Here is a 14,193-nt window from a genome sequence, read left to right as displayed (position 1 = left end):
TGCAGAGAGCTGCAGAAGAACAATCCCGCCTAAACTCTTACTAACGCAGAAAGAGAGGGGCGGGCAAAGTGGGTGAGAGTGAGACACAGAGAGAAGTATTAAAGAAGAGGTTTGGAGGGATTGTGTGTTCTTCTTCCCAGCGCTGGATCTCAGAGAGCAACTGGATTATTCTCTATTAGGAGTTTACCGCTCTGAACTAACAGGAATTTAGTTTCTGCTCACTCTCGGAAGACAGAAGGCTGAGGAGAGGACTTTGACGGAGGAATTTGGAAAACAGGAGATCACAGCATTCAGGAGGATTAACCCCGCTCCCCAGTTGTAAATCATAATTTGGAGGATCATTAAAAGGACTTTGTGGAGTTTGGATAAGATCACACGGTTGGCAGTCAAGGAAGGATCGCACAGGCCAAGCAGCCATTTCCCGTTCTCTCCCCCGAACAAAATGGACTAATCGGACTTCAACCATTTAAATCAGGTTTTTAACATCTTACAAAATTATATTCTTAATCGATAATCAATTATATACAATATCTTATGATTGAGTTTTGTTTGAATTACATTTGAGCTGTATGCTTTGCCCTGCCTAATTATACAGTACATTTCTAAGCTGCATTTAAAGTTTAAATTGTGGCTTTGTATCACTTCTTAAGAGTTGTGTATAGTGTGCTTTAACGTCTTACCTGGTTCCTAAAGGTTACCCTTGTCAAAAATTTATATAAAACAGACCCTTGGAACTTGCTGTAGAAGTTTCTTAATTTTATCCTAGCACCATACCAAGCACAGTACGGGCTGAAGCTGGGTAGGCATCCGGACGTCGGCGCTTAGAAGCTAGGCGTGTCTCCTCGCCACCAGCTTAGACAGCTTTCAGCTAAAATTACTGATCGAGTAATACCGACAGAGCTGACTACCGGACCCTTTAAACGGAGAACTGGATTAAAAACACTTCCTGAACAGGAGTAGGAAATAGCGGATCTAACAAGGGACACAACGAAAGGATTTGTCGTGCAAAGATTCAACGGACCTCAGCGGAGTGACCAGCCGCTGTACGTGTGAAACGAACCGAGAGAAGGACGTGCAGCAGAGAGGATTTCTGCCCGAGCGTCGGAGAGGCATCCTGCAAAGGAAGCAGTGTTGCCAGGCGGCCAGCCAAACGACGCAGTCGCCTGAACCGCAGAGATAGCCAGTGGCAAGCGGTAAGAAGAGCTGCCTTAAGGGGGACAGAGCCGCTGTGCCCGAAGGACGGAGCTGAGTAACCCGAACGAGCCTGAAACTCATCCCTACTCAACGTGCTACGAGAGGCTTTGAGGAGCAGACGACTAGAAACGATAAAGACAAAGACAAAGACAAAGTAAGGAATACAGCAGCGGTGATACCTCCTGAAGCACCGAGCAAATAATGGAACATACCTATTCGGTGGGGAACAAAATGTACACAGAAGTGGATGGAGTTCGTTACCTGGTAGACACGAGGGCAGAGGTGTCAATGACCTGCGAAAGCTTTCAAATACAGGGACACCTAAAAGTACAGTTCGGCAACGGGATAGTGGCCAGAATGCCATTTGGAATATGGGGAGGGATCGTATGGGTTAAAGGGCCATACAACCTGATCACTCCTAGAGATTTGAAAGAACTGCACATGCCCAGGAATCGCCAGAGCTCGCTGCGACGACGACTGGAAAAGCTTCAAGCAAGATTGGTGCGGATTAAAGGAGAACTGCCAGCAGAATATTGGTATGAGCCGGTAGACATCCCAGACATAATCGAACAAAAACTCCAGAAGAGCGACTTTTCCCTCTTCGGAAAGGAAGAGTTGAAGAGGATTATAGAAAATGCAAATGTGGCCCGATTCAAAAATGACTGCGGGGAACTGGAAGCCAAATACACCCACACCATTGAAGGGGGTGTACACTGGCCAGTTGGAGAAAGACAACCGAAGCCCGGAGCGGTCACTGAAATTGATATTACCGTGAAAGAACTCGAAGCGTTGGGAATTATAAGAGAAGAGCCAAACCCCATTACCAACAGTCCGATTCTGGCGAAGAAAAATGCGGAATCGTCCGGAGGGGGTTGGAAGCTTGTCATCGATTTCAGTGCTCTCAATGAACAGACTATAGCTACCAGAGCCAGCCTGATCAGCTCACAAGGAACTCTTAAAACTTTGCAAGTCGGGAAATACAAATCTTGTATTAACCTGGCGAATGGATTCTTTTCCTTGGGGCTGTCCGAAGATTCCCAATGGAAAACCGCCTTCAAATACAAGGGAAAAGCCTACGTTTGGCAACGTTTACCACTCGGGTACAAAAATTCGCCTAAAGTCTTCCAGTCAGCGGTAATGGATATTCTGGGTGACTTGGAGGTGACCATCTATGCCGGCAATATGTTCATAGCCGACGACACAGAGGAGAAACACCTGAACAAACTACGAAAGGTAATAGAGAGGATTAGTGCAGCAGGGTTGAAGCTCAACCTGAAGAAGTGTCAGTTTGGACAGTTTCAAGTGAACTACGTGGGATTCCAGGTCTCTGCAGACCGGAGACTTTTGGAGGCTTGTCGAGAGAAGCTGAACCAGATCAGCCCACCAACTTCGAAGAAAGAGCTGCAGAAAATCCTTGGGCAATGTAACTTCGTGAGAGATCATGTCTTTAATTACCAGAAATATGCCAGGCCTCTATATGCCCGTTTGAATAACAAACAGTATGACTACAGAAACTGGACTTGGAGGGCGACAGACCAGCTCAACTTGGACAAGTTGAAAGAAGCCATCAAGGGAGCTGTTAGGCTGCAGCCAAGGAGCCGTACCACCAAGCTGGTGGCTGAGGTAATCTGCGAGGACGATGACGCTGTGGTAAAAGTCAGCAATGAAGACGGGGGAATAGTTACTTTGTTGAGCTGCACGCTGTCTTCCGTGGAAAACAAATATCCACCCGAGGAGAAGGAACTAGCAGTCCTGGCCAAATATTGGGACCGCCTAAAGGAGCTTGCACAAAGCCAGGGGATCAGAGTCATCACCCAGAGTCAAGTGTATCGTTCCCTGAAGAAAGGGATGATAGAAGGCACCAAAGCTACAAATGCAAGGTGGAGAAAGTGGGAGGACATCCTGCTAGACCCTGAGCTCGAAATTGGCCCGACACAGGATTTGTGGTTTTAAGACCAGCAAGAAGAGCCGAGGTGGAGATAGTGAGATGAAAAACATACTCCCAGTCCTAAAGTCCCATTCCACATCGGACACTCTTATTTTGGTAGTTTTGTCCATCATTTCTACTTATTTATCTTATTTTTTCCATCATTTCTACTTATTAATCTTATTTTGGTAGTTTTGTCCATCATTTCTACTTATTTATCTTATTTTGTCCATCATTTCTACTTATTACTCTTATTTTGGTAGTTTTGTATACTACAAATATTGGGACCGCCTAAAGGAGCTCGCACAAGGCCAGGGGATCAAAGTCATCACCCAGAGTCAAGTGCATCGTTCCCTGAAGAAAGGGAGGATAGAAGGCACCAAAGCTACAAATGCAAGATGGGTAAGGTGGGAGGACATCCTGCTAGACCCTGAGCTCGACATTAAGACCAGCATGAAGAGCCGAGGTGGAGACAGTGAGATGAAAAACATTCTCCCAGTCCTAAAGTCCCATTCCACGTCGGACAGAAGCTAGAGGAAACCAAGAACCAAACATGGCTGCCATTATGGACTGAGGATCATTAAAATGATTTTGGATAAGATCACAAGGTTCAGGTTCAGTTTGGCAGTCAAAGAAGGATCGCAAAGGCCAATCGACCATTTCCCTCTCTTCCCCAAACAAAATGGACTAATTCAATCATTTAAATCAGGTTTTTAACATCTTACAAAATTATATTCTTAATCGATCATCAATTATATACAATTTATTATGATTAATATATTTGTTTGAATTACATTTCAACTGTATGCTTTGTCCTGCCTAATTATACAATACATTTCTAAGCTGCATTTAAAGCCTAAATTGTGGACATTGGCTTTGTATCACTTCTTAAGAGTTGTGTATTGTGTGCTTTAACATCTTGCCTGGTTCCTAAAGGTTACCCTTGTCAAAAATTAATATATTAAGATGTGTTAATGTGTTACTAAGAAATTAGTGGCATTAAAACAATTTTGCATTAATGCGTTATCATTGCGTTAACTTTGACAGCCCTAGTAACAATTAATATATATATATTTTAAAACTGATCACGTTTTGTTTATTAAATATTAATTTGAAAAGTAAATATAGCTCTTGAATAAATGTTTAAAGGAGTACCTCAAAATTGTACTTAAGTACAGTACATGAGTAAACATACTTAAATACACTCCATCACTGATAACGTTTAGAGGCTTAATTCCACAAACTCATTTTTACTTTTAAAGGAAAATTCTGGTGCATTACTCTTATTCTGGTAGTTTTCTCCATCATTTCTACTTATTACTCTTATTTTGGTAATTTTGTCCATCATTTCTTGTTATTAATCTTATTTTGGTAGTTTTGTCCGTCACTTCTATTTATTAATCTTATTTTGGTAGTTTTGTCCGTCACTTCTATTTACTACTCTTATTTTGGTAGTTTTGTCCGTCACTTCTCATTATTACTCTTAGTTTGGTCATTTCTACTTATTACTCTCATTTTGGTAGTTTTGTCCATCATTTTTACTTATTACTCTTATTTTGGTAGTTTTGTCCGTCACTTCTATTTATTAATCTTATTTTGGTAGTTTTGTCCGTCACTTCTATTTATTAATCTTATTTTGGTAGTTTTGTCCGTCACTTCTATTTATTACTCTTATTTTGGTAGTTTTGTCCATCATTTCTTCTTATTACTCTTATTTTGGTAGTTTTGTCCATCATTTCTACTTATTAATCTTATTTTGGTAGTTTTGTCCGTCACTTCTCATTATTACTCTTAGTTTGGTCATTTCTACTTATTACTCTTATTTTGGTAGTTTTGCTCTTCATTTCTACCAGTAATAGAAACATCGTACTCACCGAGTTAACAGCCGAGATCTGGGAACACGTTGAAAAACGAGCAGTGAGACGATCACACAAACTCATTTACAAGTTTGTAGAGCAGAGAAATGTGATTACTGATACACATAAACTGTAGTTTTAGAGGAACTGAAGAAGAAGAAGAAGAGCAAGAATAAGAATAAGAATAAGAAGAAGAAGAAGAAGAAGAAGAAGAAGAAGAAGAACAAGAACAAGAAGAAGAAGAAGAAAACTGAATATAAACTTTGTCTGTTTACAAGAAAACTTTTACTCTCAGAATTGTTTGACCTATAAAACGTCATAAAAATTGTGAAAAATATCCATCACAATATCTTAAAGCCCATCAACAAAAATATTGCAGAAAATTCTCACTCCTGAGATGCTGGAAGTGCTTAAAAAATGATTTATATGATTGATTATCAAAATAGTTGCCATTCAATTTTTTGCTGATCAACTAGCTAATCAATTAATCAGCTAATTGTTTTAACTCTACGTGTCATGGATGAGCCTCAACTTGATGTGCACAAAGAGGAAACTTGGAAGAAAAAGTAGTGAGAAAACCGTTGATGGTTTATTCAGTGAACACAAACAGAGAGCTTTATCAAACAGGAAGCAGAGACGAAGACACGATGCACGACTGGTTCAACACGGGTTTGTTGTTGATGGTGGAAAAAAAATATATAAATCTACAAAACCAGTTTGAAATATTCAGTTCATGGACCAGCTTCACACGGCGGTCAGACAGCTATATAGTTTTAGTGAAGTGGTCCAAACATTTGACTTGTGTACTCCTAAAAGTGTTGAAACAATCATTATGCAGATTGACTCCTTTCAAAGTGTCATATTATTATATATAGAAAATTATATTTTTTTCACTGACAAATAAAAGTATTTTTAAGTTGTAGTTCATCAATGTAGAGCAAATCTTGAATACTTTGTATACTACTGGGTCATCATAATATATAATGTTTTATTTAAAAAGTAATTAGTAACTTTAAGTGTCAAATAAACACAGTGCAGTAGAAAGTAAAATATTTCCCTTTAAGTAGAAGTACTCAAGTAAAGTACAAGTACAAGACAAATTTGTACCAAAGAACAGCAATTGAGTAAATGCACTTAGTTAAATTCCACTACTGGCATTAGCTATTAAAGGATTTATGTTATGTAACTACCTCTCTATACAGTAGTTTTCATTCTTAGTGGCGGAGTCCGCCACGTTGTCTTCTCACACAGGAAACGATGCAGCAAATAATCCAACGTTACTGTTTGTAATTTGATTGATTGATATATCTCTGTTATCAGAGCTGGATTAAGTGACAAAAAACATGTCTTTCTGTTTTCCTGTTGTTTCACATTAAAAGCGTTTAACTAAAATCTCAAGAATTATAACTTTCACTACTCTCTTATTTTGAAAATCTGTTTCTGGGAGTTACTCATAGTGTGGAGGTCGTTTAGGGACCCTGGACTAGCAGTAATGTGGTCTAAAAGAATCATCCGGATCAGCTTCTCCCTCTGCTCCTCCTCCTCCTCCTCCTGCCTCCCCAAAGTCCTCGTAGGCCTCCAGAGAGGAGACGCATCCAGGTGCACTCTGGGAGTCGTAGTCCAGGAAGAAGGCGGGGTTTTGCAGCTGATGCGAGTGGCTGACGGCCGGACTCCCCGGCGGCTCGCTGAGCGGGGCGGTGAGCAGGGAGAGCTGCAGCTGGTCGATGGTGCTGGTGGAGGAGAAGGGCTGTGATTGGTCGGGCGGGGAGCAGGATGGCGGCGGAGGAGAGCCGGTCGCCATGGTTACGCCTCTCTGGGGAGTGGAGGGCGAGTTGACCTGAGAGTCGTCTGCGGTGAGGGAGCGTCTCAGTTTGGCCCGAGCGTTTTGAAACCACACCTGAGAGAGAGTGAGTTTTTACTTTAATTATTTTAGTTTTTGAATATATATTTAGAATTGCACCTTTAACCTGTTTACAGTTAGGGCATTATGTACATTTGGTTTTGCACCTTACTGATAATCTTTATATTTTGTTCTATTTGCACGCTTTCCCACTTTGTACTGGAACTGCTGCACAACAACGTCCCTCAGGATAAATAAAGTTTGATCTTATTGTATTCCTACCTTGTAATCTCTAGAACAGGTATTCTCAACCACTTGGCCGCGGCCCAATAGTGGGTCCCAGAGCACCACCTAGTGGGCCGCGGAGGTACTGACAAACTGTTAAATTAACCTCTTCAAAATCCAACGGCCGCTGTTCTGTTTTTCAGTGGTTGTAGCAGGCGGGTTTTAAAGCTAGAGGAAGGATACTGGAATGATATGAAACTAAAACACCTAAGGAATCCATCGGTACCAACCATGTCATACTAGCTTTTCGGGAAGGAGGCTAAATAGCACTTCAAAGTTACACTAAATTTTGGCGAGGAAAAACTGTCATGGTCATTTTCAAAGGTTTCCCTTGACCTCTGACCTCAAGATATGTAAATGTAAATGGGTTCTATGGGTAACCACGAATTTCCCTTTTACAGACATACTGTATATGTCTGGGATGCAGTGACACAACATAGAGCATGTTTTGAAACGCAAAGTGATGTTGGAGACAACCCTGCACCAGTAAAAGCTCCAAAGCATGTCATGAGGAAATATGACCCTGAATAGTTTGGCATTTATTTGGGAAAGTGGTCCTCGGAATAATTTTACCAATCAGACGTGGGCCTCTAGTTACAAAAGGTTGAGAACCCCTGACCTAGAATGTCCGTACACTAGACTGGATTGTTTCAGAATATGAAGAGAGAACACCAGTGTGAACGCATCAGTTTTATATCTGATCCAGTACATCACTATTTAATATCAATATTTGTTTACATAATCTTCAGAGCCGAAACAATAAAAAAAACACACGTCTTAATACTTTGACTTTACGTGTTTGGTACCTGCAGGACTCTCTTGGGCAGGCCGGTCTTGTGTGCGAGGCAGTTCCAGTCTTTACCGTCAGGGTTGTGCTTCTGGGCGAAGTACGACTCCAGCGCTCTGAGCTGCTCGCTGCGGAAACACGTCCTGATCCGCTTGGTCCGCCTGCGGGTCCGCCCACCCGACACCCTGTCGTCCAATCGTGGCTCAGGACTGCTGACGGACTCCTCCCCTTCACCGGACACCTGATTTTGAGCTGTTTCTCACACACACACACACACACACACACACACATACGGGAGTGTTTTGTTAGATTAAAATCTGAAAAAAACGTAATGCTTTTTAGCCTCTTTAAGCTCCTAGTTTTGGTTTTGCAGCACATTTCAGTCTCAGTGTTTCCAGCAGCAGACCGACACAGTTAGCTGTTTGCTAACATGTTAGCCAAAACAAATTTATAAGGTGATAAGATGTCAGACGTGTGTGTTTTCAGCATGTTGTAGAGTTTTTTCACCCTCTAACAGCCAAAAATAAACAATACATTTATTGTTTATTTATTTATTCTTTAAAGCATTTAAGTATGCATTCATTTATTTTGTATTTATTTCTGTATTTACTTATACATTTATTTATTTTGTATTTATTTCAGCATTTATTTCAGTATATATTTATACATTGATTCATTTCTGTATTCATTTATTTTATATATATTTCAGCATTTATTTATACATTTATTTTCGTATTTATATATGCATTTCTTTATGCTTTATTTATTTCAGTATTTATTTATTCTGTATTTATTCCAGCATTTATTTATTTATGTATTCATGTATTTTGTATTTCAGAATTTATTTATTTATATATTTTCATTTATTTATGCTTTTATTCATGCATTTATTTATTTTTGTATTTATTTCAGCATTTATTTATACATTTCTTTATGCTTTTTTTTATTTATGCATTTAATTATTCTGTATTTATTTCAGCATTTATTTATGTATTCATTTATTTTGTATTTATTTTTTTATTTATTCATTTATTTATGCTTTTATTCATGCATTTATTTATTTTTGTATTTATTTAAGCATTTCTCTCTCTCTGTATTTATTTATACATTTATTTATGCATTTAATTATGTACATGTATTATGTATGTTTATATACAGTTAAAATGTTTTAACTTTTGACTTCGTCACTTCAGCAGAGGAGGAGGAGGAGGAGGAGGAGGAGGAGGAGGAAGAGGAGGTAGAGGAGAGGAGGGAATGGTGTATTTTACTAGAAATGCAAAGGAATCAAACCCACGCAGCTCTCACCTTCTTTCAGATTGGGTTTGGGCTGGAGGTCGTGTGACAGCGGGACATTCCCGCCATCGTCATGGTAATGGGACTGACAGTAGAGGTTCTGGCCCTGCATGCAGTACAGGTTCCCTGGTATTAACGTCACATCACACTCCTGCAAAACATGTTCATCAATATAAAAATACCTGCATTTAATATAAGATAAAGATGGAACTTTATTTAACCCCGAGGGATATTAATAACAAAGTAGGAAAGAGTGCAAATACTAATAAACAGACAATCCAAAATATACCATATATATATGCCAAAAATATAAACGAGGTCAACAGTAAGTCATAAATTGCTCATATTTTATCATAATTCAGAAAGTTTAAAGGATTGTAATGTCAACCAATCCAATCTATTTAAACTACCTGGCAGGAGAAGCAGTGAGGATGGAAGGTCAGCTCGCCAGACCTCATGACCAAAGCGGAGGCTGGGATTGGCTGGAAGCAGCGAGCGCACTGACCGCCTCCAAACATCCTGAGCAGAAGGAGAAGTCAAAAGAGGTGTCAGGAGATATTAACAGACGCTACGAAGGTTCAACTGAACTGAACCTGAAGAGCACAAAGTGTTTGTCTGTTAAAGGACCTGTTTGGGAAACAAACTCCTTCATTTCTCTGACCTGCAGTAGTCTTGTTGGCAGTAGATGTTTCCGTCCCTCCAGTAAAGCGAGGGGTGTGTCTGCAGCTCGCAATGACACTGGCTGCAGCGGAGGCAGACGCCGTGCCACACGCTGCCCGCAGCCAACAGGAAGAAGCGGTCGCACACCTGCTCGCTGCAGCCGGCACACGTCATTGGCTCCTGGATGGACACGGCTGTCGGAGTCTGGGACAGATTTATTTTATATTAAATTATTTAATCACGATTAATCGCATGATTGTCCGTAGTTAATCGCAAATGAATCACAAATTAATCACAAATTAATCACAAATTAATCACTAATTTTTTTATCTGTTCAAAATGTACCTTAAAGGGAGATTTGTCAAGTATTATTAACATTAGAGTGGACAAATGTGCTGCTTTATGCAAATGTATGCATATATTTATTATTAGAAATCAATTAAAAACACAAAACAATGACAGATATTGTCCAGAAACCCTCACAGGTACTGCATTTATTATAAAACAATATTCACAAATCATAACATGGTAAACTGCAGCCTAACAGGCAACAACAGCTGTCAGTGTGTCAGTGTGCTGACTGGACTATAACTTGCCCCCAAACTGCATGTGATTATCATAAAGTGGGCATGTCTGTAAAGGGGAGACTCGTGGGTACCCATAGAACCCATTTACATTCACATATCTGGAGGTCAGAGGTCAAGGGACCCCTTTGAAAATGGCCATGACAGTTTTTCTTTGCCAAAATTTAGCGTAAGTTTGGATAGTTATAGTGTGACATGGTTGGTACTGATGGTACCGATGAACGCGTTATTATCACGTTAACTTTGACAGCCCTAGTTTAAATAAATAACGTGATGTGATCAAACTGATACTTCAACTTTGGCATCCATGTGAGATTCATTTTCAGACACCAAAAAATCGAATTTGAACGGTCTGAAAAATGTTGCATCATTGTTCAAAATGATTGCAGCTTTAATAATCTCTTATTGTCTTCATACTCCAGCGGTGGAATGTAACTAAGTACATTTACTCAAGTACTATACTGTATAAATTCGACTTATACTTGTACTTTACTTAATGCAGTATAGATATTAATGCAGCAGTAATATTAATCCAGAAACATCACTGCTCTATCAGTACTGTTTTTCATGCTCACATTGTCAGCAGCAGTACTTTCCTCCGTCCCCACCGGGCCTCCGCTCAGCTCCTCCCCGTCCGCCTCGTCACCAAGGTCACTGCCGTACAACAGGTCCTCCAGGGCTCGGTCGTCTGGCGACATCATGATTGTCCTGAGAAGGTAGAGGTGGTAATAATCAGTCCACTTGATAATCACAGCCCTCATTAGAGAACTAAAAACAGACTCGTTTAATATCTCTATTAATAAACAACAAAAACATCCAGACTCAAACTGTATCACAACACACGCGACACACAGCTCTTCTCTTTCTGTGAAATGTTATTAATTATGTTCTTTTTGTCATCTGTAGTTACATACAGCAATGCATGTATTTATGCATATATTTATGTATTCTCTTAAAGCAGCAGTAGGCGAGATTGGAGCAAATATGATTAAAAAAAGTAATTTTTATAAAACGGTCGCTATATCGTGACAGTAGTGCATGAAACAGGTAACCTGAAAAAAATCATGTTCCTCTGTGTCCTCCGGTGCTCCTAAATATGAATCAATATTCTGTTACGTTAATGTCTATTTCTCTCCTCAAATGTTTTCAGAATCATCTCGTAGTGCAAGGTTTAGCTGTAAAATGAGAAAGTTTGTGACGCTGCCGCCATTGTGAAATCTGGTGAAAGTTCTGATCACATGACTGGAGCACGGCCAATAGGAACGCTCTCTCAATGAAATGACCTGTGATTGGTCAAAGTCTCCCGTCAGGGACTAGATGTTCTAAAGCCTGAAAACAGAGCCATGAGGAGGAGCAGAAGTCTAGTTATCTCTCAGAACACTTGAATTACAATATGCTGAAAGGTTATTATGGAATTTTTGCCCAATGATGCCAAAAATATACTGACTACTGCCACTTTAATGCATTTATTTCAGCAGTTATTTATTCTTTTATATATTTCCGTATTTATTTCTGTATTTATTTATATATTTATTTATTTATGCATTTATTTAATCATATATATATATTTCCCTATTCATTTTTATATTTATTTATGCATTTATTTCTTTATGTATTTATTTATATGTTTATTTATGCATTTATTTATTATTTAATTTATTTAGGCATTCATTTATTTAGTATTTATTCATGCATTTATTTCTGTATGTATATATACATTTATGTATACATTTATTTATTTATTTCAGTATTTATTTATTCTTTTATATATTTCCATATTTATTCATGCATTTATTTATTCTTTTATTTATTTATGTATTTACTTATATATTTATTTATGCATTTATTTATTTACGTATTTAATCATGCATTTATTTATTCATTTATTTATTCAGTTTTATTCAGTTCTTATTATGATTAGTTTTTCTAAAAATGTGTGAGAAAGTATTTTTTTTTAACTTATTTATTTTAATAGATTTTTAGTTTTGACAGAGAAACTAATATGTAAAACAAAAACAGGAGGTACAAGTACAGTTCATTACATAGGGGTTGTGTAGTGTTTTTACGTGTTATTAAAAAAGAGTGTTTAAAAAGAAAACCATTAGTTAGTGTCTGTTTCCTGTGAGAAACTTTAACTCTGAAATAAATCAATGACTTTCTATATTATTCATTAATTTTCAACAATGATGAAAGTATTATTTCTTATCCCTTTTTTATTATTAATTTTGAAAACTATATTTTTATTTACAAAGTATTTTCAAGTCTGTTTTTAACATGTTGGTAAAAATGTGTTAAGATGGAACAAGATGAATTTAACATTTTTTAGCCACTGTCAAAAATAAAATAAAACCAAAGAGGACTTGAATAGTGAAATAAAGATTCAAAGGTTTTGATCCTGTACTAAAAAGGCTAGTGTGTAATAAAGAATAATAATTAAGAATAAGAGTAAAAGTAAGAATATAAAGGATACAAATTCAAAGATAACAAATTATAAATGTGTAATATAAGTATTAAAATGCAGTGTGTATACTGTTCAATTGTTCAGTACATAAAAATGTAAAATGTAAAGCAAATTATATTACAGCTGCAACGATTTGTCAACAAACAGATACAGCAATAATTTTGATAATCGATTAATCGGTTTGAGTCTTTTTTGAAGAAGAAATGTCAACATTTTCTGGTATCAGCTTCTATAATGTTAATTTGTTCTATTGAAAATGTTTTATTATTATAAACTGTTTATTGTCGGGTTTTGGACTGTCGGTCAAACAAAATAAGACATTTGAAGATGGAAATTTTCCCATTTTTAAAGTCAATAAAGAGTCACCTTTTGTATTCAGGTAGACTGAGGAGGAGATGAATAAGATCTTACCTTGTCTCCTGCTGAGAGTCTCCTGGTTGGTGCTCCGTGTGAACGCTTCACCTGAACAACTTACCTGAATGTCTCCTGTATTGTCTTGACCTTTGGCAGATTTCACTCCTCCAGGCGTCTCTGCAGCCTCCTGTCTTGTGGTTTCGGGATCAGTTTCCACTCTTTCCCCGAGAGAAGCTGACCTGAGATCTGCTTCCACCTCATCCTCCACCAATCACAGGTCACAGCATCTGAACTGACACCAGGAATCAGCAGCACCTGTCCCAGGTGACGTCCCGGCACACACCTGTAAACAAGCGAGGAGGTGAAGACTGATCTGATTGGCCGCCCGGTGAGCAGATGGGTGGGGTTGGGGGTGGAGGGGCTGCACTCTGGGGACCAATTAAAAAAACAACAAAGGGTGTTTAAAAGGACTTCTGGGATCTGCTCTCCAGCATGAAAAGACAACGGCAAGAACTCGACTTTTCCCTCGATCCCTCGGCTTAACTGGGGACTTTTCCCTCCTGTTTAACATCACACAAAGAAACAAAATGAGATTAAAATCGTTGCTTGCATCCAGAGTGAGACTTCAGTTACAGAATAAAACAAATTTATATTTATTCACAAAGCAAATTGACTTGAAACCCGTTCAAATGAGGCACACAGTGTTAATATAACTGAAATCAATAACAAAGAGCAGTGATTGAACCAACAGAAGATATATTCTGTGCAGTAAAACAATGTTTAACAATAAAATAATGTACAAAATTAAAAATAAACATATTTTTAATCATTTCCTCCAACCTGCCTACTCAAGCTTTAATATAAAATACAAATAAATTATGCTGTATTATTATACAGCACTGTAAACTATATCTAATTTACCAGATGCAATATTAAAGCAATGCTTCATACA

General features: G+C 38.3%; 1 protein-coding gene across 1 annotated transcript; it reads right to left on the bottom strand.

Annotated features, from left to right (window-relative positions):
- Positions 1-5,544: 5,544 nt before the first annotated feature.
- LOC119502951 (LIM/homeobox protein Awh-like) lies at positions 5,545-13,545 on the bottom strand. The gene is made up of 7 exons (XM_037794305.1): positions 13,299-13,545; positions 11,002-11,134; positions 9,844-10,046; positions 9,593-9,701; positions 9,195-9,333; positions 7,909-8,141; positions 5,545-6,874 (listed from the first exon to the last, which is right to left on the bottom strand). Exons 2-7 carry the CDS (start codon positions 11,125-11,127, stop codon positions 6,461-6,463), a joined length of 1,224 nt encoding a protein of 407 aa, XP_037650233.1. The 5' UTR covers positions 11,128-11,134; positions 13,299-13,545; the 3' UTR covers positions 5,545-6,460.
- Positions 13,546-14,193: the final 648 nt, after the last annotated feature.

The sequence above is a fragment of the Sebastes umbrosus genome, chromosome 15 (assembly GCF_015220745.1).
Source record: "Sebastes umbrosus isolate fSebUmb1 chromosome 15, fSebUmb1.pri, whole genome shotgun sequence".
Lineage (NCBI taxonomy): Eukaryota > Metazoa > Chordata > Actinopteri > Perciformes > Sebastidae > Sebastes > Sebastes umbrosus.
The sequence above is the reverse complement of the archived record's forward strand: the minus strand, read 5'-3'. Positions and strand labels throughout refer to the sequence as shown.